The following is a 27130-nucleotide window of genomic DNA, read 5'->3' on the forward strand; positions in this document are numbered from 1 at the left end:
ACCATTCAGTATGATAAATGAAATGGTAACCCCACCATATATATATTACTACAGTTTACAAAAGCAAAGGAATGATGACTAAGTAGTCACATAATGCTGCATCTTAAGTCTTTTCCTTTGAAGATAATTCTCATCTGCACGTTAAATATAACGGCAGGGAATCTGATTGATGACACCTCTATATTCAAAAATCTCACAAAAGTTCATAAAGGAGAATCCTGTGGAAATTCTTCAACTCTGTCCTGTTCAGGAGCACCACCAACACCAGCTGATGTACTGTTGTACATGACTGTAGCAGCAGTCATTTTTGTGACGGTTTGTGGAAATCTACTTGTCATCGTCTCCATCTGCCACTTCAAGCAGCTCCACACACCAACCAACATCCTCCTTCTCTCTCTGGCTGTGGCAGACTTTCTAGTTGGAGTAACTGGGATGCCTTTCCACTTTATTTCATGGCTGGATCCACACTGGTGTCTTGAGACAATATATTGCACACTTTTTAATATAGCATCCTTTTACATGACTTGTGTGTCTATTTACAATGTAGCTCTTATTGCAGTGGACCGATATTTTGCTCTGAGCAACCCCTTTCTTTACTGCACTAAAATGACAGTGAATCTAACTTTGAGGATGCTATACATTCTCTGGTTGTCTTCACTCATCTACAATGTACTGTTTATTTATATTAATGGAAATATTTCTGAAATAACAGGAAATGTAACATGTACCGAGTGTATTGTTACAGCTAATGAGTTTTGGACCATTTTTGACTTTGTAATAGTATTTATTGTGCCCTGCGTGACAATCATAATTATGTACCTGAATGTTTTTGCTATTGCCAGAAAGCATGCACATGAAATAAATTGTGTCAGAAAACAAAATTCAAGTGGCACAAAAATGAACAATTTTTCAACAGGATCAGAAAGGAAAGCAGCCAAAAAACTGGGAATTCTAGTGGCAGTGTTCTTACTGTGTTTACTACCCTACTACATAAATGCTTTTCTTTCTGTATATATAACAACACCATCTGAGTATCTTACATATATGAGTACTGTTACTCTTTTATATCTAAATTCATCAATCAATCCTATCATTTATGCTTTGTTCTATCCATGGTTTCAGAAGTCTGTAAAGCTAATTTTAACATTTAGAATATGTGGCTCAGAATCTTCATTGTTGAATGTGCTTTTAGAGGAGAACTGAACAATCTGACATTGAACATTGTAGTAAGAGATCTTAAAACTGCAAAACCATGGAAATCAGTAACACAAATGTTTGTTTGAAATCAGTAGCATACATGCAGTGTACTGGGGGAATATGCAGGGAAACAGACACTGAATTCACCAGCACATTGTTTTTTTATTTATTACTACCTGTGATCATAAATTCTCTGCAGTGAACACAAGCTTCTTTTAATGCTGCCAAACATGTCTCCACATCATAAATGGTGAAGTCCAAACAATATAAAATAACATTTAAAATTTGTAAAATTATTGTACAGAAAAATAAGAGCTAAGAGAACATAGTGAAACAAACTTCATGAATACATTTTCACAAGGCATGAATTTATGACTGAATTGTATAGGTAAAATTTTCTGTATAAAACAAGTGTATATATCACTCCAGTAGCTAAGGTTGTAAATTAAAATATAAACAGGTAAATAAATGGAAGACAAAAGCTCATACTTTCTGTTTATTGTAAATATATAACTGATTAAGTATTCCATGTGGAAAAAAAACATTGGTAGTCACACAACATTCCCTAAAGGCTTTGGGATCATCCAGGTGTTTTTTCTGCAAAAGTGCATTGGTATTTCTCTCGGTTTAGCAGTGGTTTCCACCTTGCTACTGTCCCATGAATCCAATTTTTGTGGAGTCATGACCAGTGACCTTAGCTGAGACTAGAGATACCAGCAGTTATCTGGATGTTCTTCTGGGAGATTTTGTGACTTCCTGGGCGAGTTTTCGCTGTGCCCTTGGAGAAATATTTTGGCAGGCCAGCCTCTCCTGGGAAGATTCACCACTGTTCCAAGTGTTCTCTATTTGGTGATAATGACTTTTTACTGTGGTTCAGTGGAGTCCCAGAGCCTTAGAAATAGTTTTGTAACCCTTTCCAGACTGTGAAATTTTAACTTTTTTCTCATCTCTTCTGGAATTTCCTTTGGTTGTGGTGCATAGTCTGCTTGTAGAAACATTGTGGTGGCTACTTCTGATGGTAAGATTCAATATGAGTGAGGTTTAGATTCAGCATGGGTATTTGAATAACTTTTTTCATTAAAGAAATGAAGTCATTTAAACAATATGTTTTCTGTTTACTCCTTATTTTGAGGGGATTCGTTTTACCCAATGATGTCCTGTAACTGGAATTATTACTTATTACTCCAGTGATTTTAATCCCAACAGAATCTGCCATGTCTGTAATTTATACCTGGCTGCAAAGTAAATTTCCCAGACAGAATTACCTATTGTGTTAATGGGGGAAAAAGTAGGTAACTGAGGTCCTTTGGCAAGACTACTTTATTTTTGGCACACTTTTCTCCTTGTGTGGTATAACAATGGACAATGTAGCGGAGTCTAATGTCTTGTTTTCTTCTTGGAAGCCATGTCGAGTTTGTCTGTTGCTGCGAAATATGCCGTTTCGAAATCTAACAGTCAGGACACAGTAATTGAATGCTCTGATGGAATTACCTACATAATAAGTTTAAAAAAAAAAAAATACATGACAGGACCTCAGCAGGTAAAACCAATCCCGTCAGAATAATATATTACATTACATTTTTTTCAAAACCATTCAGTGTAAAAGAAATCACGAAGGGGGCAAATACTCTCATGTCACTGTACAGATATACAAAGACGGAAATGGGAAGTATTATAAAAATGTACCAGCCAAAATAGTTGTAATTCACGTCAAATACTTACACGTTGATCCGAATGGTAATATAATTATCAGAGGATCTCAGCGTTAGATGAAAAAGTAGTTTTTCTGCCTGGAATTATTATACGCATGCCCAGTAAATATCACTGACATGGTCATTTACATGAATAAAATGACTGAATTACACTGGTAAAAATGACATTACCCGATCTCCCCTAGTGAAGTTAATTCTGCCCGGACAGGGCTTCAGCTGTTTCCATGCCCTCAAATCATTTGATACATCAAGACAGAAGAAACAATATTTAACAATATTTACTTTTCCACTTTTCCTACTTTTTTCATCAACTTGTTAACGCTGTACATACTAGTTATTTTAAATGATTTTTACATTTTTTTTTAGATGCAAAGCACCTCGTGGACCTGGATTGTAACTCACTCAAGTAGTTGAATGGTGCACTATACTTGTTGTATTTTGGAATGGACATACTGCTAGGACTAAGGATACATTTCTTAAAGGGTGCATGTTATATGATTACATTATGAGTTGCATGAAGAAAGAAACATGAAACAATTTGCAAGGTGTTTAATAAACTTGCTTTAACACTTAAGACCAGAAATTTAATAAAAATCTAAAAAAAGGGTTTGTAAATTTCCCATTTATTATTCAATAGAATGAATGTATCAAGTAGAAAAACTAGGACCGAAGTAAATTTTTCTTGCCTGTTTCACCTCTACATAAGACAGAGTGAATGGCAGAAAGAAAATCAGTATGTGAAAACATGAACTGTGGAAAATGTGCTGTGTCAACATATACTTTTGATAACCTAGTAAACTAAATGCTTTGGTAACATTACATTCGATAACATATCTGTACCCTACCCACTTGTCATGGGAGTGTGTTCACACTGTAAGCCAGGCTAACTGCCATTGGTGTTAACGTCACAGATGGGATACATACGAAGTGGCCTGATGCAAGACCTTGCTTAATGGTGCAGAACTATTTCAGTGACTGTAAATGTAAAGCAAATGTTACTCTCATACACTCATCCAGTCACTAAACAACAGTCTATATACACTGCAAATAAAGATAGGGAAAAAAAAAAAATCAGTGACAGTAATTTGAAAAATATTACAGAATCAAAACAAAAATGCATTCATTAACAACTTTTAGAACTTACACAGATAGCGATAAACTGTACATTTCCGAGTGTTCCCCAAATCTTGGCAAATCGGTGAATAGCATATAAATTGTTATCTCCACATGTAGAATATTGGCCTTTTCCACCTACATTTATAAATAAATGAAAATAAAAAACTGTTTACTTCAACTAATCATGATTGTTTTGAGTAAAGCTTGTTTATCTAATCTTGATTAAAATAAGGAATAAGGTAGAGGGCTACATGTGAAAGTAAAAATACGTCAGAGACAAGTGTTAAATTTGTGTATTGGATGGGATGCAGTTGGTTTTTAACTTTTAACTGCCCCCCAAATGATCAATCCAACAACAACTGCCACTACTACCAGTATCACAATGAGAATGCAGATCTTTTTCCGTGATTTCCGCTGAAAGAGAAGAAGAGCACAGTATATTGGAACGAGTTCAAAGGTACAAATGGAGTATGTTTGGCAGCATGCGTACGTAGTATTTGGCGAGTCTGAGGGAAAAAAACCTAGTTTGAAATACATGTTAAATTTACTTTTTTGTGAAGAATGCCAAAGAATCCATAAAAACGGGATTATCTGTTATTTTGTTGAACCAACACTTGGAATCTGGTGAACTCAATGGTTGTACGCACAATCATGGGCAGATTACCTGATAATCCGAAGCACTTGCCAACTGCTGGGTAGCAGACTGCACAAGGACATCAGCATTTTCCACATTGGCCTCTATACTGTCTGGAGACAAAGACGTTTACAGTTGAAAGACTATTGTAAAATGATCTGTCCATGTTAACATATCCACTCATATACTGCCAGTAAATTATAGAAATCATTTTATTTACTTTTTAAATTTAACTTTAATTTCTTTGCTGGCTAACAGTAGCTTTGACTAACTTGAAAAGATGCCATGCTAGCGATGACATAACATTTGCAGCAGTGTTAGCTTGCTGTTAGCAACATAATTATTTTGGTTGGAATGCTGCATCGGAATTCAGTGGATCCAGTTCCATTCGAGAGAGAAATGTGTCTGGATAAAAACATCAAAAAAATCGCAGACTGATGGATGGAGATGGTTATGTGGCCATTCATTTTCACCATAGAGAAATTCTCCTTTGATCTGGAAATTCCATATATGGGTAAAGGTTTTTCTCATCGTTACATCAGACTTCCAAGGCCCATCATGTCTGTGAGCTGCATAATTTGTCATTATGATGCAGAAGTTTAATCTGTCAAAAGATCTCTTAGTACTCTGAAAAGTAATTCAATTCATTTGAAATGATCCCATGGACAGAAGCACAAATTCATACCCAGACATCTTCGTAACTTAAGGAGGGTACGATATGTTTTATATATTGTCCTTATAGTAAAATCCACCAGTGTTTACATTATGTCCCCACCTATGGCCAAAGAAAAATTTGTAAAGAAAAGGAAAATGAGAGAATGAATACTTGCCGATCATTTCTCCTTGCTCATGAACCATCATTCCCAAGTCTTTGAAAATTTCATTAATATCCATTATATCAGACTGAAGAAAATGGGGAAAAAAAGGTAAATGAAAGAATGTACTTTATATTAGGAAGACAAAATGTATTGCTTGGCATTAATTAAAGAAAGTGACCCAAACTGGTCTACCTCTAGTTGCCTGATAGAAGATTCCCTCTCCTCAATGAGCTGGAGGTCATCTTCTGTGATAACATCCTGCTGGCTCTGGACCTGAGACTGGTTCCCACTGCTTGACAGGTAAGGGTTGAAATATAAATAACTCATATTTTCAAAACACTGAAATGTTTACAGACACTCAATTTACACACCCTGGACTTGAAATTAAACGATAAATATGAGGTAGAACTGCAGACTCAGCTTTAATTTGAGGGCATTTACATCCATATTGAGTGATCTGTGTAACCATTACATATACACAGTCCCCCCATTTTAAGGGAGCAAATGTAATGGGACAATTGGCTGCTCAGCTGTTTCTTCACGCACAAGAAGTTAACAAAAGAATGTATAGCTGCCACTGGAACTAGCTCACTTTTCTTGACGACAGCAACTGGATGATTTCTGAAGTGTACAGAAACACCTTAAACTGCTCAGATCCGACCAAGTTCTTCTAACTCAACTGATAGTACTTTACCTTGCAGCAGGACAATGTCCCCAAACCTACTGCTAAAAGCACCTGTTGTGAATCAAATTTAACATGCGTTTCACTTGCTGAAGACAGTGAAAGCAAAACACCCCTGAAACAAACAAACTGAAGATGGCTTTATTTCACATTATTTTAATTTGTCCCATTACTTTTACTCCCTTGAAATAGGGAAACTGCATAAAATGGGCAGAAATTCCTACATAGATTACCTGATAGTTATAAATAGCCAAAAATTAAAGCTGACACTGCACTAACTGACCTGAAACACCTAAAATCGTGTCACTATATATCAATTCAAATGAATTTTTCTGAAACGCCTAGAGGGCTTAAGAGGTAAATGAAAAGCCCAAGATTAAAGCCTTTTTAACTTTTTTAACATGTAGCTACTTGTTGGCCTCTGAGCATGAATTTCAGATGTCACCGCACAGTTTTCTACAACAGTTTTTAAAGTGAATGAGCCACTATCCATGATTGAATGAGAACTTACACCTCAGTAAATATGAGGGCAATGACTCCTGCTGCTCTTTGCTTACATTTTTATATTGATATATTATCGTAGATAATTCCACTTGCTATATCACTATCGGGTACTATTAGGCAGTACAAGACTTGTGCATTGCCAATCTCTAACCTCTCAAAGGGTGAGGGACTTCCTCTGGTGTCTTCATCTGTGAAACCAACCTGCACAAAACAAGAGAACTTGCTGAATGAACCAAAAACCCAACACGCTAGAGTCGTGTAACAGAAACGCTAACAACTGTGTGCAATGCTACCTTGCTTCATGTACTAATACAACCCACCTGTCTATCATCCATTAGGCATGTTATTTAGAAAAAGAGGAAAATTAATTCATATTATTATCCATAATAATGGATACATTTTGAAAACTCACCGAAAGTCTGGAGTTGGCACGGACTCTGTCGACCAACTCCCTCTCTTTCTGAGCAGCCTGTCTCTGAGTCTTTTGGAAAATGGACAGGGCATTGGAAAAATCATTCACAAGGCGATCCTTCTGTATTTTCCTTTGGCGCTGAAGAGACACAAGAAAAAAAAGATTTTCTAAGATACAGAAATATGCCATTTTTTTCAGTTAGAGATATATGCATTTTTTGGATACACACATTTGATTAAGAGTGTAGAATATTATTACCGAAATGTGAGGCCAGTTAGAAAATAAAATGGGTGGGCTCCCTGAATTGTGAATAAAATTACAAAAAGGAAATACAATTTTTTTTTCAACTCTGGAGAGCAGTCATCGTCTATACTGTATTGTATAACTGGGCAAAAAACTGGATCCATACATAAAAAGATAAGAAATGATGTGAAACATGGTGCAGTATGAGATCTTCACCACTCCTCAGGCTCCTACTCTACTGTGGAGCCACACACCAGAGACCCACTGTGATGATAAACATGACTGCATTATCTGTGTTATCTTGTCACACCACCCCTCTTTCTTTTGGGGAGGGTGGAGGAGCGATTTTTGCAGTTGGGGTCAGGAGATGCAGCCTCTGCCCAGTGTACTCTAGGTCCATACCAACTGCAGGAGGGGAGGACTTTAATAACTTAATATTTTTATTCATTTAACAATACTTTAATATTAACATTACATTAGCATATACAGTACTAGGGCCACTCAAGTTTTTCATTTGCATACACATCTCAATGCATATGATGACACACTGCATGAATACTGCTCTGTAAATATAATACATACTGTTCTGTACAGTACATGCAAATTTTGATATGCCTGAGGACAAATGATTACAAAGTCCCTTTGGAAAAAGTAATACTTGATTGCTTAGAAATATTAGAACATGGGAGCAAAAGTGATGATAAGGCCATTCAGCCCAATTTTCTTACCTTTGGAATGATTTGCACTGTGCTTCAATAATAAAATGAATACATTCCACATTTCTTTCAGAGTTTTATCATAAATTGCAGATATACAAATATTTAGATAATCACATTTTGAGTTAATAAAGTTCTGACAAATGCTTAAGAAAGAAAAAAATAACTTGACAAAGTAATGTTAAAAAAGACTGTGATGTTTTAGTCCCTAAAATAGGTCAAGAGTCATTCTAGTTACCAGTTCTGTTGTCACGGGAAGGGAACCAAATTCTTTCATACGTTTGTCTGTTTCTTTGGCAAGCTGACCAACATGCTGCTGTTTCTGTTGCCTGTGTTTCAAAGAGGGAAAAGGATGTCATTTTACACTTTACTTTCTTACCATTTTAGCATATAATTCATTTAAGCTGGCATTACAATCAATTGGTGACAGATTACTAATATATATTCTATGTAGTGCAGGAGGCTTTTAAACAGGAAATATATAACTTGCATATAATACAGGTTAAAGGGCGGGGCAAGCAGGCAACCTGGTTGGCTGGGCTGAGAACATTCTGCGTGCTCCTACAAAAATGTGTGCGCGCGCGCGTGTGTGTGTGTGTGTGTGTTACAGATAAAGAGGTGATAAATGCTGAGAGAGGAGTGTTTGTGAAAAGAACTGAATACTGTAGTAGCATAGAACATGCTTGATGCAGAATTTTGCCAATGTCAAAATCTGATAAAACAAGGGCTATGGGAGTTTTTCACAAAACATAGCCAGTATTTATCTGGCCTCATGGTGGCACAATAATATTATTTTAATAATTTTATGTTGTTTTATTTATTTAAGAATTCTTTTGTAATTACTCATGAAAATACTTCATTCAAGAAATTTAGTAGACCATGGCACCACAAATCTCCTATTTGGGAGAGTGCATACAAGTATGTTCTCTCCCAAGTACTTCCATACAGTAGCTGAAGTTCTTTCCTGCAGAGGAAAACTTACAGTTGTTGTCGGAGTTCACTGGTGTCCTGAGGTGTTCCAAGCAGGTTTAAAATTCTTTGAATCTCAGATGCTGGTGAAATAGATATAAATTTACAACAGTAAATATTTATGAGGAGTACTTTTCAATAAAATAAAAGCAAAGACTGTCACAAAGTATTATAAATCTTTTTTTTTGTTTGTTTTTTCTTTAAAATTCTAAATAAACTAAAAAAGGTATTTAAGCTGGAATACAATGTTGAGGATGATCCCAAATTCATTGCTACAGTATATTCCTCACAGTGCTGTGAAACATTTTATATGTAAAAAATGTGTAATATGTGTAAGTATTATACAAGAATTACACAATGTATACACTGCTAAAATGTTTTAAATCCATTACTGAATGATTTTATCACTTTCACGCATGTACTAACCAAATCCAAACGCAACCCAGATAGTGGAAGGGTGGGATCAGATTCTGGGAAACACCTCAAGCCAGGACTTTTACAATTTCTTTTCAAAGTCCAAGAAAGTATTTATTTTATCAACAGCTTAATGGGAATGTTGGCATGACCTTCAATGTGCGACTTCTTGCAGGCTGAGATAGGTTATCTTCTCAGACCTATTGTTAAGCATTTTCGCTGTGCAATCTAACAAAGGGCAGCACTGTTCTGCTAAAATGCATTCATACTATTTCAGTTATTCTTATTTTCCTATGAAATGTTTACTTCATACATTTATGCATGTCTCCCAGCAGCTAAAATGTGAAAATGTTAATGCCAGATTTGGTGGTTGTGGGCCACTGGGGATGGTTTTCTGTTACACAGGGGGTAAGAGAGGGTTTCTCAGGTGGAAGGACAAATACCAAGCACGTTTGAGTCAATCCGACCACTTTACCATCTCCCAGCTGTTGCATAATTTTCTCCGGCCCATATAATTAGTATTTAGGTGTCGTTACAGATGTGAATTTAAATGAAACATAAAAGATGTCTTCAGGGCAAGTCAACACAAGATAGCCATGAAATGGGGTTAACAGCTATGCAATGGGTTACCTATATACTGTATGGGCAATAGTGGTTTCTGCAGCCCTTGATAATCCCTAAGGAGTGCTGTAGTTACCCTGGTGTGTTTCTGGTGGATAAGCAGTGTCATGCTGAGCACTGTCGCGCAAATCGCTAAATCCAAGACATTACTTACTTTGCTGTGTTATCTTCTGTATATTTGAGCTTATGGTCTGGGCAAGCTGATTTGGGTCCTGTGGTATACCAGACTGATACGACATCTTCAATAACAAGGGTGTCTTCAATTACTTTGGCCTTAAAACATAAAAGGTAAAAGTTATGTCATCTGTAATATTGTGGGTAGTAATATGATCTGTGGTATATATTCTACCACATGTAAATACAGCTTTGTAAGATGCTTAATGTGTAATGCTCCCGTAAGAGGGAGACATTTACATAAATAAATCAAAAATAATCACTAGTCAGCAAACCAACACGGGATGTGTTGCTTCTTATCTTGTATACAAACCAGTGGCTCTCAACCTTGGTCCTGGGGGCCCACTGTACTATGGTTTTCTTTCCGACCACAATTGAAATACCAGAAATTTTAACAAGCTATTAATTTTTATTTAGGTGCTTTTCATGTTTAGAGGAATTATTTACCCTCTTAAGCCACACTGTCAGACACTGCTATGCATGCCATGTGGTTGGACCAAAAACCAAACCAGCATACAGTGGCAGGACTGTGGTTGAGAACCACTAGACATTTTTACTTTACTAAAACAGTGTTTAAAATAAAATCCATATTTGGCTTGCTATTGTCGGCGCATTTTGAATGCAACTGTTACAGGTAATACATTAACTTAAATGTATATGTAAAACTTGATATTTGATCACAAACAGATAAAGGGGGAAGGCATAAAGCTTCTTTTTTGTGTGCCAAGAGCACATACTTTCTTTCAACATAGAAAATGAACACTGTACCACGGCTACCCAACCCTGTTCCAGGAGATTTACAGCTGGAGCGCTTGTTCAGCAGCTACGTAGTAGAATGAGATGTGCCGAATTAGGGTTCACATGAAAACCGACAGGACAGTGTACCTCCTTTCCTGCAGTATACACATAAAAAACAGAATGCTAGATGGGGTAAAACCATGGGTCAGCGTAATTTAAAACGTTCACCGTTACCGTTAAACTCAGGCTACATTATAGCTACATAAGCAGGGCAAACCACAAAACTAGTGTCGAAAATTCAGATTTCCGTGGAAATGCATACATAGCCAGTGCGTGGAACCAGAACGATGACATCGCAAAGATAGATCGACCAGTGGATTTATAAGTAGTTTAAACTGCAATCACCTGACTCAGTGACTGGCTGGATTTGCCTAAAGTGAAATGCGGAAATATCCCAACTGAGATTACCTAGCTAAGAGCTAACAACGACTGCTCTGGATGCAACTCGATTAAATTGTTGTGCCGCATAGACATATACCAAAATTGCAGTTGTGGACACACAGTTTGACTTCTCGTCGACTCAGAAGACTAACCGAAAACCTAAAAACTTCGTTAACTGACTGACAAGCTGATTATCGAATTTAGCCTCCGATAGCCAACGTACCAGATAGTTCTAGACAGGGCGCGTCAATCAAGACTTGATTCACAAAATAAATTCTGAATTCTATTCAAAGTGCGAGTCTTGTTGATGATCGTGTCAACATTAACGTTAATTTCCATTACATTGAGTATACCCAGCTAGCTTTCCAGCTGACAACTTTCTTGTAGTCTTACCTTTTCCCTGACAAATAGCAAGCACTTTCGTTTCCTGATTTTCAAGCAAGCTTTGGTCACATGATTTTCACGTCTGCGCAATATTTCCATATTAGTGACTGACATTCCCAAATGGATTGAAATGAACAAAAACACGTTTCAGCATACAAAAATGTCAAGTTACTCACTCACATATACAAAGCAGTGTCGCTATGTAATTAATTCGAAGTAGCAGTCTGGACCTTCCGTATTGATATCAAAATGAAGCTAAATACAACAAACAACATTGGCGATTTTATCTCACTCAGATTAAACAAACTATTCCAAATCAGTGCTGCCCAGTGTTTCCTAAATTATGTAAAGTAATGTAAAATGGCAGTATTTTTATAGTGTAAATAGTCGGCAATTCAGCTGTGTTACACCTAAAAGTAAGTAAAATTACTACACTACTGTATATGTTTGAACAATGGTCTGCATCTGGTGCTTTAATAATAATAATAATAATAACAACAACAACAACAATAATAATAACAATAATAATAATAATAAGCATTATTATTGTTGTTGTTGTTATTATTATGTTTAGAAAATTGTGTTCACAAATAAGATTACTACACTACTCTAGGCTATATGTTTGAACAATGGTCTGCATCTGGTGCTTTAAAAAATAAAAATAAATAAATAATAATAATAATAATCATTATTGTTGTTGTTGTTGTTATTATTATTATGTTTAGAAAATAAGATTTTTTATTATTTTTATTATTTTACATTGTAAAATAAATGATACCCATTGCACTTATTTGGCCAAACCTTATCTAACCCAGGAGCATACAGTACACTGAAGTTGTTTCGGCCTCCCTGCATAGCAAGCCCCTGGCTGGGCAAAGCACAATTTGAGGTTTTAGGGCCTACCTAGTCATGTAGCTGTCAGGGTCATAACTATGGTTTGGTACCAAAACCGCAAAGTTTTTAAAAATGTGCACTTCCTTATATGTCCATTTCGTGTGTGTATCTGAGTAGCCTGCAATTAATTGGCTACTTTAAAGAAAAACGCAAATTAATGGACGTGTGAAGTTGAAAAAAAGTTTGTTTACATGAGGTCAGAAGGTATCCTGTAAAAGTTGTTCTTAAGGGCTGAGAGTCTGTGGTCATTGTGGTTATTTCTGTAGGAAACCCTGAAAAGTGCCAAACTCTTGGTGCTGTATAGGTATGTGGCATACATCCCATCCCAATAAATCAGCTAAAAAAGCCTTGGTTTAAGAGTTAAAATAAAGTAGCCAATAATATTTCCACAAATATAGGCTATACAGGGCTGCCTAGTGGGGACTAATATGTTAGCCAAATGTTGGATTTAAATACGAATTAAATGTGTGTGCGAGTCAATTAAAGTATACTTTTGAGTAGATAAAAATGAATAAAAGTCATCTGACAAAACTTTGTATCGTCCGATGAACATTAGAATTCTATGTGCACAATGGTTCAGAACATTTCATACTTACCTAGATGCATATTTATTATTGAACTAAAATAAAACTAAAATGATGAAGGACAACTACAGTTGGCTAACAGAGTCAGACTGCCTGTGCCTGGGCGTTGCTGAGTATGCTCCTCACGTGTATAAATGACACATCCACGCTAGATGGCAACACTATCTACTTGGGACACAGGGATAATTGTGAAAATCCTAGCATGTTCAGGCAGGCACGTGTCAGCTTTTCATGTTAATATGTATTTGTTCACGCGGGGCAGCAGTCGACTGAGGCGTCTATTAATTCTACAGAGTCATACAACTACATACAAACTTTTCACGTGCATGGGCCTTTCTGAGTAAGGGTGGACTTCCCTGTGGATGGTTGAATGATTAATTGTGACAATTTAGATTCTGCAGTTCTTGAAGACTGCACAAGTGCCTTCAGAAACAATTATTGTATCAAAGCATTGTGAGTTTCAGTGCCATGAAATAAAGAATAAAGGAATAGAAATGATCTCCTAATTCCCTATATTTCTTTTGACATGCATATTGATTGATAGAAAAAAGTGCATATCTGTTTTATTGTAGAATATGCATGCATAATAAAAGAAACATGACATGGAATAGTAGTTTGTACTGAAAATATAAGCAGCAGTCTAGAAATGTATGAATAATTTTATTCAGTGTGTTCTTCAGAAGGCGACACGAAACACATGTATTTATTGAACCTAACATTACTAAAATACAACCAACTGTAAAAACAAACATTTCCTCACATATTGTCTGGCATCTGTTTGATTATTTTACAGGTAAAAGACGAAAATTAGTTTATACACAGGTGAACAATTTAAATGAGTTGTCAATTAACTGTAAAAAATTGATTATTTCTGTGAAATGATTATATAAACGGTGGTCTTGGGAATACAAATTATGATATATAAATGATCTTCAGTTAGATACTGTCCTCCTACAGTCATTCAAATTACAGTCATTCATTAAAATTAAGAAACTCTTAATTTGTCAAAATAATGTAGTGTCTCAGATATACATTGTGAAAAATCCCATATATTGGACTTTTTAAAACCAGAACCAATAGGTAGTTAATTCAAAGGTGGTTAATAAAACGCTACAAGATAATGGGAAGCTCATAAGACTGCATTTTTCTTACTGTAAAATTAGTTTGGAAGACCACCTTACAGACAATCACCTTTCAGAAAATACATTGATATTTGAGGAATGTGGAGTGAATATTTTGAAAGTAATAATGAGCTTCAGTGTTTTTTGGAACCAAGGATAAAATAATCCATAGATGATAGGATTTAAGCCAGAATTAAAGTAACCTAGCCAAACAAATGCATCAGACAGAACTGGTGAATTGGTGGAAAAGGTAGTGTAGGGATCAATTAATGAATTTATAAAGAAAGGCAACCAGCAAACAATGAAGGCACTCACAACAATCCCCAGTGTCTTTGCTGCTTTTTGCTCAGAACCTTGAGACAGTTTGTTCCTATTTTCCTCATTCACAGGTCTTTTATTATTCATGCCTTCGATCTTTCTTGCATGCTCCCTGGCTACCAAATATATTTTTGCATACAAACCCATCATAATAACACAAGGCACAAAAAATGCAATTAAACTGTCCAGCACACCCCATAAGGCATTGAATGAAAGAACAAAAGGAAAACAACTACCCAAACAATGTATAGATGCAATGTAGTCTTCCACGCCCTTTTCATCAGCCTTTGAATAAAGAAGACCATAGGAGTATGCAGCTGCGATGCTCCAGCTCAGAGTACTCATAAGGAATGCAATGGGGATGGTTATTCTTCTAGAATAATGCAGTGGATTGCACACTGCCTCATGGCGATCTATGGCAATGCAAATCAGATGAAAAATGGAGACGGTTGCAAGGAACATATCAAAACTGGAGTGCAATTGACAGAAAACTTCTCCAAAGTACCAGCAGCCTGCAACAGATCTGACCATGCTGAAGGGCATCACAAGCATTCCAAGTAGCATGTCTGCTACTGCCAAAGACATCACCAGTATGTTTGTTGGTGTATGGAGCCGTTTAAAGTGTGTGATGGAGATGATGACGACCAGGTTTCCAAGAACTGTAAAAATTATTCCTGCCACAAAGAAAATATACAAGATGACCTGAGCTGCAATGGTGTGATTGCCTTTAATACAGGATCCATTAATTGCCGGATAACAGTACTGCTGTGCATCAGGTTCCTGGTGTACTAAAGCATCCATCCACCTGTGTTTCCTTGCCCTCTCCAAACCTCAAAAAAGGCAAAATTTACTCAGTGGTTAATCTTGTTGCTCATATGTTGTACCTAGGCATCTGTACGGTCTGACTTGCAGAATTGAATGCATTCTTTTTGGAAGAACAGCACTATTTATATACTTGTTCCAGGAACATCCCCTAAGAGACAATAAATCTCCTTTAACAAAACGTCACATGTTACGCATCAATAGTGCATATGAAATCATGCTGATGCAATGAAAATGAGAGGGTTATTTGTACTTTCTTTCTATGTGATAAACACAGTAAAAAAAACAATACTGTTGATGACTCAGCACTTATCAAGTGCATATCTATTAAATGCTTATCAGTCTGGGTTATTGAGAAAAACCTTTTTTAATTTTCTCTTATGCAATTTGGAATGCATGAATTGTAACAGGGCCCAGCTGCAATGTCTTCCAGCAGATTACTTTACTGAGTTTAAAGCAATCAGCATTACATTACAGGCATTTAGCAGATGCTCTTATCCAGAGCAACTTACACTTTTTTTACATTTATATTGCCTCCATTTACAGTATACGGCTTGGTATGTACTGAAGCAATGCAGGTTAAGTACCTTGCTCAAGGAATCAAACCTATGACCTTTAGGTTTCAAGACCAGTTCCTTACCCATTATACTAAACAGTAGACATTATACCAGGTCATATTCTTCCACACTTATGTTATCTTTGTTGAGTAGTGTTACATTATGCAATTCATAAAAGCAAATAGGGACTGGATTATTTTTAATTTGATTAAATTTCATTGATGGTTGTTGATGTGCCACTATGCATCCAGTCCTCACAAAACAACTATTATTTCTCAGAAATTCTCACATGTATGCTGCAAAGATTGTTTAATTTCTCTGTTAACAATTCTTAAAGTGATCGTTGCTTTTTTAATTCAAAGAGTTACAATCTAATTGTGTATTATATTAATATATTAATAAAAATATTAATGGAAAATAATCCTGACTGTGCCAGTGATGACAGTAGCCCTGAGGAGGTACATGATTAACTGCAGCAAAATTGTTTCCAAGCTAATTAGCTAGCCTGCTACTGTAGCTCGTTATGTGAACCCTAAATGTGCATATACACATGGATTATTCATGATGGAAATCATCATAACTTTTGTTGTTGCTGGACCAACTGATTATACTGCTTGCAGTTCGTTGGCATAGATGAACACTATACTCATCCAACCAAATAATATGCTTGCAAATGGTGAATTCTGTATGTCTGTAGGATTTCATTTGTGGATTGGGGTGATCATTATCTTGAGCATCCAGGACAGAAAGATTGTGTCATGTCCCTACATGTTAAGATCGACCCCCCCAGTGCAGTAACTTGAATTCTGAGCCCAAGACAAAATCCAGTAGTTCAAGAATACATAGCTGGTAGCTGTACTTTAGATATAGCTTTCCAAAGGTGGGATGTACTGTAAGTTTGACTACATAAAATGACAGTTTTTTTTAAAGTGGCCATATAGGTAGAAATTATGTAGCTTGACGGGTGACAAATTAAAGGAAAAACCTGAATAAATGAATGGAGAAATAATTAATACAGTTGCTTCCATATGGTAAACCGCATGATACAGTAAACATCCTATCATGCTCTCTGACATGTATAAAAATGCTGAGCTGGCCCAGTTAAGCTGATTTTGGATCAAGATAACAAGGGGAAAAGATTTAAGTGACTTTGAAAGAGCGTTCATTATTGGGGCACAGATGGCAGAAACTTCAGTCACAAAGACTGCTCGACTAGCTAGTGTTTCAATAGGAACAGTGACTAAAGTGACATCTGCATTTAGATCTATGAGAAAAACATCAGTAAATAGGGTGGTTGAAAGCACACATTCGATGACCGTGATGCTCGTGCATTAGTGCGATACGTAAGGAGAAACAGAAGGTGACTGAGAATGTCAAAGCAGGATGTGTTCAGACTGTGTCAGCAAGAACGGTCTGTTGGTAACTACATAAAAAGAGATATCATAATAGGGTTGCAGGGCATAAACCCTTCATTACAGAGACAAATGCACATTTGAGAATTCAGTGGTGCAAAAACCATAGGCACTGGTCTACAGAGATGTGGAAAAAAGTGATATGGTCAGATTAACATCAATATTTGAGTGGAAGTATTTTATTTTTGCTGTCAAAAATGAATGGAGCCCAATGGGGAAACTTGCTTTTTGAGAGGAAATCATAGATATCAGCAGGGGGCGACATTGCATCCAGTGCTGAGGTTGAGAACCGAAAGCTGGCCCCTTGCCCAACACCTTACTAAGACACTTTATGTTAGTTTTTCCTTTAATTTGTCACCCCTCTGAAGGACTAATCACTGTCACTGATTCATCAGACCTCAACAAAGGTGACTAACTCTGAATGACTGGACTTTTTCTCCATTTATTTTTGCTTCTGTGATATCTTTAAATATAAAAGAAACAGAGACAATCACAGAAACATATACTAGCAAATGCTTCCAGCCGGCCTTGTGATCACAGTATGTTGTTGGTTTAATGGCTTATTAGAAAATCATTGTGGTATGAACATTGTGATGGAATTAAATTGGAATTGAATTGCTTAACAGGTGGCACAGTGGTGTAAACATGCAAAAAAAGAAGCAAGAAATCAATATTACTCATGAAATGCTCTTCATAAACATATGTTTCAAAACATGGATCTGACTACATCCCTGATTGTTTTGCTCATGACTTCAGAATATGCTCCATTTCTATGAACTCAGTGAACTGTCATTAACATTAACAAAACAGGAGAGTATTGTCAGAAATATTCTGAAATGCTGCATACCCATCAGTGAAATCAATGTGGATGAAAAAATATAATAGTTAGACTTGGGAATTGACTAATAATGAGTCTGCAACATTTTCACTGTGCCTAATAAATACAGATCGGCAGGTACTATGTGTGTGTGTGTGTGTATGTGTGTGTTAGTCACAAAGAAAGGGAGATGATAAACCCTGAGGGTAACAGAGAAGTGTTTAGTGAATAGATCTAAATATTGTTTCTGCACTAAAACATGCCTGATGCAGTATTTTTACTACTGGTCACACCAATGACTTGACTTGCATTGTTTGATTTATAATAAAAAACAGATAAAACCAAGACAGTATTTATTTGATATTTACGGTGGCACAGTTCAGTTTCATGTAATAATTATTTTGTGATTTTTCACCCCAAAATACTTCTTGACAAGATATTACACCTCAGTACCACAGATCTTCTATTAGGGACAGTGCATGCAAGTATGTGCTCTCTTTCTAGGTATCTGCATCCAGTAGCTGCAGTTCTTCTCTCCTATAGAGGCAAACTTACAGTTGTTTTCTGGGTTCCCTGGTGTCCTGAGGTGTTCCAAGCAGGTTTACAATTCGCTGAATCTCAGATGCTGGTGAAACAAACATCTTGTTTGTTTTAAACCAAGGCCTCCATTTCGTGATGGGGAGCTACTGTAATAGTAGGCAGGTGTGTTCATGTTAACATGTCTGAGTTCAGGCAGGTGGCAATTGGCTGAAATTATGAATATTTCATCAGACATGCATTTTACTTGACACAGCAACATGCAATAGCAGTTTGCACAAAATATAAGCACCAGTCCTGAAATGTATGCATAATTTCATTAGGTGTGTTGTTCAGAAGGCAACACGAAACAACATTTATCAATTCTCGATAACATTACTAAAATACATCAGACTATTAAAAAAAACACACACACACATTTGCCTGGCAGTTATTTGATAAATTGATAACTTTCCAGGTGAAGTTATAAATTAGCTTGTACAAAATGTATAAATCAGTTACTAGAAAAAGAGCGCACAGGAACACTTAAATCAGTTGTCAATCAACTGTAAAAACTGAGTTTCTATGAAAGTGAATATCACTTAGATGGTGTCCACCTGCAATCACCCTGTTAAAAAATTATAATTTTAGAGGATGTCATGATGTATATTCCAAGTTGCTCAAATATGTACAGTATGTCTGATAAATTGTCAAATAATGTAGCATCTCAGATGTACACTGATAAAATCCCATATGTTGGACTTGTTGAAACTAGAATGAATAGGTAATTAATTCAAAGCTGGTATTAAGAATTCCACTCTAATAAAGCTCTACAAGATAAAGATAAAGGGAAGCTCATACAGTATGACTGCATTTTTACGTACTGAAAAATTAGTATGGAAGACCACCTTACAGACAATCACCTTTCAGGAAATACGTTGATATTTGAGGAATGTGGAGTGAATATTTTAAAAGTAACAATGAGCTTTAGTGTTTTTTGGAACCAAGGATAAAATAATGCATAAATGATAGGATTTAAAGTGGAATTAAAGTAACCGAGCCAAACAAATACATCAAAAACAATGGCAGGCGTGGCAAAGTTAGTGTAAGGATCAATTAATGAATTTACAAAGAAAGGCAACCAGCAAATAATAAAGACACCCACTACAATCCCCAGTGTCTTTGCTGCTTTTTGCTCAGAACGTTGAGACGGTTTGTTCCTATTTTCCTCATTCACTGTTATTTTATGTTTCATGTCTTCAATCTTTCTTGCATGCTCCCTGGCCACCAAAAATATTTTTGTATACAAACCCATCATAACAAAACAAGGCAAAAAAAATGCTATCAAAGTGTCCAGAGCACCCCATAAAGCATTAAATAAAAGAACACAATCACCCAAACAATATATCGATGCAATGTAGTCTTCCAGGCCCTTCACATTTGCCTTTGAATAAAGAAGACCATAGGAATATGCAGCTGCGATGATCCAACTCAGAGCACTCATGAGCCATGCAATGGGGATGGTTATTCTTGTGGAATAATGCAGTGGATTGCACACAGCCTGATAGCGGTCTATGGCAATGGAAATCAGATGAAAAATAGAGACTGATGTAAGGAACATATCAAAACTGGAGTGCAGTAAACAGAAGGCATCCCCAAAGTACCAGCAGCCTTCAACAGATCTGATCATGCTGAAGGGCATCACACTCATTCCAAGTAGCAGGTCTGCCACTGCCAAAGACATCACCAGTATGTTTGTTGGTGTATGGAGCTGTTTAAAGTGCGCAATGGAGATGATGACGACCAAGTTCCCAAAAATTGTGATAATCATTCCTGTCACAAAGAAAATATACAAGATGACCTGTGCTGCAATGGGTTGATTGCCTTTAAAACAGGATCCATTAGTTGATGGATAACAGTACTGCTGTGCATCAGGTTCCTGGTGTACTAAAGCATCCATCCACCTGTTTCCTCACCCTCTCAAAACCAAAAAGAATAAATGTACTCAGTAATTAATCTTGTTGCTCATATTTTTGTCATCTGTAGTTTGACAGGGCTGCAGCATTGAATGTGTGTCATAAAAGAACAGCACTATTTATACACTTGTTCCAGGAGGATCCCCTATGAGACAGCTATATCTCCTTTAACAAAAGATCACATGCTGTGGATCAGTAATGCATATGAAATTATGCAAGGAAAATGGGAGGGTTATTTGTCGTGAATGTGGAACTCGCACAGAAACAAAACATGTAGGAAGAAACCAATATTGTACATTTTTTTGTCACTCATTAAGTGCTTGCCAGTCAGGGTTATTGAGTCTTTTTAACCTAATTTGTCTACACCCACACAGTTACTGACTGTACCAGGGGGCCACATAATATCCTTAACTGGTACAAAACATTTGAATGTGCTAGAATGTGTTTATATATGTATTGAATTTAATGTGACTTACACTGACTGGATATTCTGTCTTGGGAGCAGAATCAGAAATCAGAAAAATAATCTCTTAACACCACATTTGATTTTAGGGTAATCAGCTCTGCCAGTGCTGACTGTGGTTTGCAGTTGCTAAGGATGCACATGATTAACTATAGCACTGCCCAGAGATGAAGGGATTCAGGCAGCAAATTGCCTTCCTCTTCATACAATACTGTGATGATCAATCAGGTGCCTTGTATTATTTGTTCCAGCTGCAGTTTCCAGGAAAAGTTAGTGAAGTTCAATATCATTTTTGTATTATAATAATAATAATAATAATTATTATTATTATTATTATTATTATTTCTTTATTATTTTTTAATATTTATTTTTAATTTATGTCATTTCTGCTATTATCATTATAAATGTCTTTTATTTCTATTTTTATCTTATCTTCGATCTTTCTATTGTTTGTTTCTCATGTAAAGCACTTGGAGCTGCATTTTATGATATGCAAGGTGCTATATAAATAAAGTTTATTATTATTATTATTATTATTATTATTATTATTATTATTATTATTGGTTGGAAGCTAATTAGCTAGCTACTGTAGCTTGTTATGAACATTAAACTTGCAGATATTCATTGATGATTTATGATGGTAGTCAGCTTAACTTTTGTCAATGTTAGACTTATTATACTACTTGCAGTTAGGTGGCTTGATATGTGAACACTTTAATCATTCAACCAAATAATCACACTATTTTGACATCTATTCCTCACTGGCATTTACTGTGTGAATGTGCTCATGTATGTTGAGTAAAAGAGAGGTAAGTTTGTGGGCCCACATTAATGGTCATGTGATTTAACATTCATCTACGGTAGAGGAAGTGTGCTGTATTGACCCGATGAAGATCCAGTTTTGCGCAGAATGTGGGTTGTTTCTTCATTGGATTTATTTTTTTTGTTACCTAGCACCTGTTTAGATGTGCATGAATAATCCTTTCATCAATTGCTATTGTTGACATAGCTCCAGGTCTGAGTTTGAGAAGTACTGCCCTATATTTCAAAGCTTCTGCTATGTCACACAAAAACAATTCAACATTAGCCACTTATTATGTAAGGCAGAGGTGCACAAAGACGTGGGTCACGACCAAAGTTTGGGTAATGGGAAATACTGTATCAATTGGGTCATGAAATCATTATTACTTAGCATTGATTTGCACCAAACATGGCATTCTCGTGGTGCTCTTGCCAGAAGTCATTCATTTTCAATGGAGAGAGAGGCGACCCACGTATTTCTTACTGCACTCTGCCGAACTGCTTATAATAATTGTCCTTGACACTCTTGCTTAGCTAGCAAGTGATTGTTTAAGTCATCGGTGCACAAACAATGGTTCGGTCAGCCAAACTTATAATTTTTCACCCCAAAATATTTCTTTACAAGAAAGATTACACCACAGTAACATATATCTTCTATTAGGGACAGTGCATGCAAGTATGTGCTCTCTTTCTAGGTATCTGCATCCAGTAGCTGCAGTTCTTCTCTCCTCTAGAGGCAAACTTACTGTTGTTTTCAGGGTTCCTTGTTGGCCTGCAGGTGTTCCAAGCAAGTTTGCAATTAGATGAATCTCAGATGCTGGTGAAAAAAACATATTGTTTGTTTTCAACCGAGGCCTCCATTTGGTGATGGGGAGCTACTGTGATGGTAGGCAGGCGTGTCCATGTTAACATGTCTGAGTTCATGCAGGCGGAAATCGGCTGAAATGTGTAATGAATTCTATGCAGTCATACAAAGTCATCCAAAGTTTTCACCTGCATGGGTCTTCCTGAGTAAGATTGGACACCCCTGTGTATAGGTGAATGATTCATTGTTATGAATAAGGTACTGCATTAACATGTGGCTTCGATAAGTATTATCGTAGCAAAGTACTATGAGATTCAGTACCATGAAATAAGGAACAAAGGAATAGAAAGAAATGGATTGTGTCTTGAAAAACATTACCAAATTCTGAATATTTCTTCCGACATACATTTTGCTTGACAGAGCAATGTGGAATAGCAGTTAGTACAGAATATAAGTACCAGTCCAGAAATGCATGATTAATTTCATTAAGTGTGCTCAGAAGGCAACATGATACAACATTTATCAATTGACCCTAACATTACTAAAATATAGCAGACCACCAAAAAACAAAAACAAAAAAAAAAAAAACAGTTGTCAATCAACCATCAAAAACTGACAGTTTCTATGAAAGTGAATATCACTTAGATAATGTCCACCTGCTATCACCCATTAAAATCATAATAATCTTAGAGGATATTATGATGTATATTCAATTCATTATACAGGTTGCTCAAATATGTACAGTATTTCTGATAAATTGTGAAATAATGTAGCGTCTCAGCTATACACTGATAAAATCCCATATATGGGACTTGTTTCAACGAGAACCAATAGGTAATTAATTAAAATCTGGAATTATGAATTTCACTAATAAGGCACTACAAGATAAAGATAATGGGAAGCTCATAAGACTGCATTTTTGCTTACTGTAAAATTAGTTTGGAAGACCACCTTACAGACAATCACCTTTCAGAAAATACATTGATATTTGAGGAATGTGGAGTGAATATTTTGAAAGTAATAATGAGCTTTAGTGTTTTTTGGAACCAAGGATAAAATAATCCATAGATGATAGGATTTAAGGTAGAATTAAAGTAACCTAGCCAAACAAATGCATCAGACACAACATAATTGGTGGAAAATGTTGTGTAGGGATCAATTAATGAATTTACAAAGTTGGGCAACCAGCAAATAATGAAGGCACTCACAACAATCCCCAGTGTCTTTGCTGCTTTTTGCTCAGAACCTTGAGACAGTTTGTGCTTATTTTCCTCATTCACTGGTCTTTTATGATTCATGCCTTCGATCTTTCTTGCATGCTCCCTGGCCACCAAAAATATTTTTGTATACAAACCCATCATAACAAAACAAGGCACAAAAAATGCAATCAAAGTGTCCAACACACCCCATAAAGCATTCAAAGAAAGAACAAAATGAACGCAACGACCCAAACAATGAAGAGATGCAATGTAGTCTTCCAGGCCCTTTACATCAGCTTTTGAATAAAGAAGACCATAGGAGTATGCAGCTGCGATGATCCAGCTCAGAGCACTCATAAGGAATGCAATGGGGATGGTTATCCTTGTAGAATAATGCAGTGGATTGCACACTGCCTCATGGCGATCTATGGCAATGAAAATCAGATGAAAAATGGAGGCGGTTGCAAGGAACATATCATAACTGGAGTGAAGTAAACAGAAGGCATCTCCAAAGTACCAGCAGCCGTCAACAGATCTGATCATGCTGAAAGGCATCACAAGCATTCCAAGTAGCAGGTCTACCACTGCCAAAGACATCACCAGTATGTTTGTTGGTGTATGAAGCTGTTTAAAGTGTGCGATGGAGATGATGACAACCAGGTTTCCAAGAATTGTGATAATCATTCCTGTCACAAAGAAAATATACAAGATGACCTGTGCTGCAATGGGTTGATTGCCTTTAAAACAGGATCCATTAGTTGATGGATAACAGTACTGCTGTGCATCAGGTTCCTGGTGTACTAAAGCATCCATCCACCCGTTTCCTCACCCTCTCCAAACCAAAAATAATACATTTACTCAGTAATTAATCTTGTTGCTCATATTTTTGTCATCTGTAGTTTGACAGGGCTGCAGCATCGAATGTGTTTTTCATAGATGAACAGCACTATTTATACACTTGTTCCAAGAGAATCCCCTATGAGACAGCTAAATCACCTTTAACAAAACATCACATGATATGGATCAGTAATGCACATGAAATTATGCAATGAAAATGGGAGGGTTAATTGCTGTGAATGTGAAACTCGCACAGAAGCAAAACACATAGGAAGAAACTAATATTGTAAATTTTTGTATCACTCATTCAGGGCTTGTCAGTCGGGGTTATTGAGTCTTTTAACCTAATTTGTCTACACCCACACAGTTACTGACTGTACCAGTGTGCCACATAATATTCTTGACTGGTACAGAATGTTTGAGGGTGCTAGAATTTGTTTATATGTGTATTCATTTTAATGTGTACATGATTCAGTAGAGTACAGTGGTTTGTGGAATACTCTACATAGGAACGAATGGTTGGCTTACGGTGATTGGATATTCTGTCTTGGGAGCAGAATCATAAATCAGAAAAATAATCTCTTAACACCACATTTGATCTTGGTGCAGTCAGCTCCCTTAAACAAGCTGCGGTCGGTGATCAGATCCCTGAATTTACTGTAATCAGCTTCCTTAACAGTTGACATTATATTCCAGCCAATCTCTTCCACATATCTATTGTCTTTAAGTAGTATTACATGGAGCCATGACATTCTGTAAACCTTAACAGCAGCTCATTTTGATTGCATTCTTTTAAATTTAATTAAATTTCATTTAAGCTTGTTGGTTTACCACTACACATCCCTTCCTCATAAAATAACTATTATTTTTCAGAACCAGACATTTTCGTATGCATGCTCTATGGGTTGTTTGATTTCTCTGTTAACTAATGATGGCTTAAAAAAATGTTTTTGCATCGAAAAGGTTGCAACAGCATAATACATATTGCTGTAGCACATAGTACATCAAAATTCTATGATCAGGAAGCATAATCCTGACTGTGCCAGTGCTGCCTCTGGTTTGCAGTTGCTAAGGATGTGCATGGTTAACTATAGCACTGCCCAGAGATGAGGGATTCAAGCAGGAAATTGCCTTCCTCTTCATACAAGACTGTGTTGATCAATCAGGTGCCTTGTATTATTTGTTCCAGCTGCGCTTTGCAGGACAAGTTAGTGAAGTTTGATATCAAAATTGGTTGGAAGCTAATTAGCTAGCTACTGTAGCTTGTTATGAACATTAAACTTGCAGATATTCATTGATGATTCATGATGGTAGTCAGCTTAACTTTTGTCAATGTTAGACTTATTATACTACTTGCAGTTAGGTGGCTTGATATGTGAACACTTTAATCATTCAACCAAATAATCACACTATTTTGACATCTATTCCTCACTGGCATTTACTGTGTGAATGTGCTCATGTATGTTGAGTAAAAGAGAGGTAAGTTTGTGGGCCCACATTAATGGTCATGTGATTTAACATTCATCTACGGTAGAGGAAGTGTGCTGTATTGACCCGATGAAGATCCAGTTTTGCGCAGAATGTGGGTTGTTTCTTCATTGCATTTGTTTTTGTTACCCAGCACCTGTTTAGATGTGCATGAATAATCCTTTCATGAATTGATTTGGTTACATAGCTCCAGGACTGAGTTTGAGAAGCACTGCCCTATATTTCAAAGCTTCTGGTACGTCACACAAAAACAATTCAACATTAGCCACTTATTATGTAAGGCAGAGGTGCACAAAGCTGTGGGTCGCGACCAAAGTTTGGGTAATGGGAAATACTGTATCAATTGGGTCATGAAATCATTATGAGTTACCATGGATTTGCACCAAACACGGCATTCTCGTGGTGCTCGTGCCGGAAGTCATTCATTTTCAATGGAGAGAGAGGCGCCCCACGTAATTCCAACTGCACCCTGCCGAACTGCTTATAATAATTGACACTCTTGCTTAGCCAGCAAGTGATTGTTTAAGTCGTCAGTGCTCAAACTACGGTTTGGTCAGCCAAACTTATAATTTTTCACCCCAAAATACTTCTTGACAAAACATATTACACCACTGTAGCACAAATCTTCTGTTAAGGACAGTGCATGCAAGTATGTGCTCTCTTTCTAGGTATCTGCATCCAGTAGCTGAAGTTCTTCTCTCCTCTAGAGGCAAACTTACAGTTGTTTTCAGGGTTCTTTGTTGGC

General features: G+C 36.5%; 5 protein-coding genes across 9 annotated transcripts; 1 reads left to right on the plus strand and 4 right to left on the minus strand.

The window, feature by feature from the left end:
• Positions 1–70: 70 nt before the first annotated feature.
• On the plus strand, positions 71–1246 carry LOC118230659 (trace amine-associated receptor 13c-like). The gene has a single exon (XM_035423865.1). It carries the CDS (start codon positions 94–96, stop codon positions 1201–1203), a length of 1110 nt encoding a protein of 369 aa, XP_035279756.1. The 5' UTR covers positions 71–93; the 3' UTR covers positions 1204–1246.
• A 2197-nt stretch (positions 1247–3443) lies between these two features.
• Positions 3444–11855, minus strand: stx7l (syntaxin 7-like). Of its 5 annotated transcripts, none has more exons than XM_035423871.1 (11): positions 11785–11855; positions 10981–11105; positions 10193–10311; positions 9017–9086; positions 8273–8363; positions 7076–7213; positions 6815–6864; positions 5670–5766; positions 5490–5562; positions 4690–4772; positions 3444–4439 (listed from the first exon to the last, which is right to left on the minus strand). In XM_035423871.1, the coding sequence occupies exons 3-11, from the start codon at positions 10275–10277 to the stop codon at positions 4344–4346; spliced, it is 783 nt and encodes a 260-aa protein (XP_035279762.1). In that variant the 5' UTR covers positions 10278–10311; positions 10981–11105; positions 11785–11855; the 3' UTR covers positions 3444–4343. The 5 variants fall into 5 exon arrangements, with proteins under 5 accessions (XP_035279762.1, XP_035279757.1, XP_035279758.1 ...); XM_035423866.1 differs by having other exon boundaries at positions 5670–5769; XM_035423867.1 differs by lacking the exon at positions 11785–11855 and adding an exon at positions 11615–11778 and having other exon boundaries at positions 5670–5769.
• Positions 11856–13905: 2050 nt separating this feature from the next.
• On the minus strand, positions 13906–15592 carry LOC118229004 (trace amine-associated receptor 13c-like). The gene has a single exon (XM_035420618.1). It carries the CDS (start codon positions 15491–15493, stop codon positions 14441–14443), a length of 1053 nt encoding a protein of 350 aa, XP_035276509.1. The 5' UTR covers positions 15494–15592; the 3' UTR covers positions 13906–14440.
• A 3081-nt stretch (positions 15593–18673) lies between these two features.
• On the minus strand, positions 18674–20866 carry LOC118229008 (trace amine-associated receptor 13c-like). The gene has a single exon (XM_035420621.1). The coding sequence runs from the start codon at positions 20774–20776 to the stop codon at positions 19736–19738; it is 1041 nt and encodes a 346-aa protein (XP_035276512.1). The 5' UTR covers positions 20777–20866; the 3' UTR covers positions 18674–19735.
• A 2938-nt stretch (positions 20867–23804) lies between these two features.
• Positions 23805–24884, minus strand: LOC118229006 (trace amine-associated receptor 13c-like). The gene has a single exon (XM_035420620.1). It carries the CDS (start codon positions 24871–24873, stop codon positions 23824–23826), a length of 1050 nt encoding a protein of 349 aa, XP_035276511.1. The 5' UTR covers positions 24874–24884; the 3' UTR covers positions 23805–23823.
• Between the last annotated feature and the right edge of the window lie 2246 nt (positions 24885–27130).

This window comes from Anguilla anguilla, chromosome 6 (genome assembly GCF_013347855.1).
Source record: "Anguilla anguilla isolate fAngAng1 chromosome 6, fAngAng1.pri, whole genome shotgun sequence".
Lineage (NCBI taxonomy): Eukaryota > Metazoa > Chordata > Actinopteri > Anguilliformes > Anguillidae > Anguilla > Anguilla anguilla.

Coding starts and splice junctions, on each gene's coding strand:
- LOC118230659 (XM_035423865.1), top strand. CDS start 94: ATGCTGCATCTTAAGTCTTTTCCTTTGAAGATAATTCTCATCTGCACG.
- LOC118229008 (XM_035420621.1), bottom strand. CDS start 20,776: ATGGATGCTTTAGTACACCAGGAACCTGATGCACAGCAGTACTGTTAT.
- stx7l (XM_035423866.1), bottom strand. CDS start 10,277: ATGTCGTATCAGTCTGGTATACCACAGGACCCAAATCAGCTTGCCCAG. Junction 8,364..9,016: donor AGTGAACTCCGACAACAACT/GTAAGTTTTCCT, acceptor TTTGAAACACAG/GCAACAGAAACAGCAGCATG. Junction 5,563..5,669: donor CTTCTATCAGGCAACTAGAG/GTAGACCAGTTT, acceptor CATTTTCTTCAG/TCTGATATAATGGATATTAA.
- LOC118229006 (XM_035420620.1), bottom strand. CDS start 24,873: ATGGATGCTTTAGTACACCAGGAACCTGATGCACAGCAGTACTGTTAT.
- LOC118229004 (XM_035420618.1), bottom strand. CDS start 15,493: ATGGATGCTTTAGTACACCAGGAACCTGATGCACAGCAGTACTGTTAT.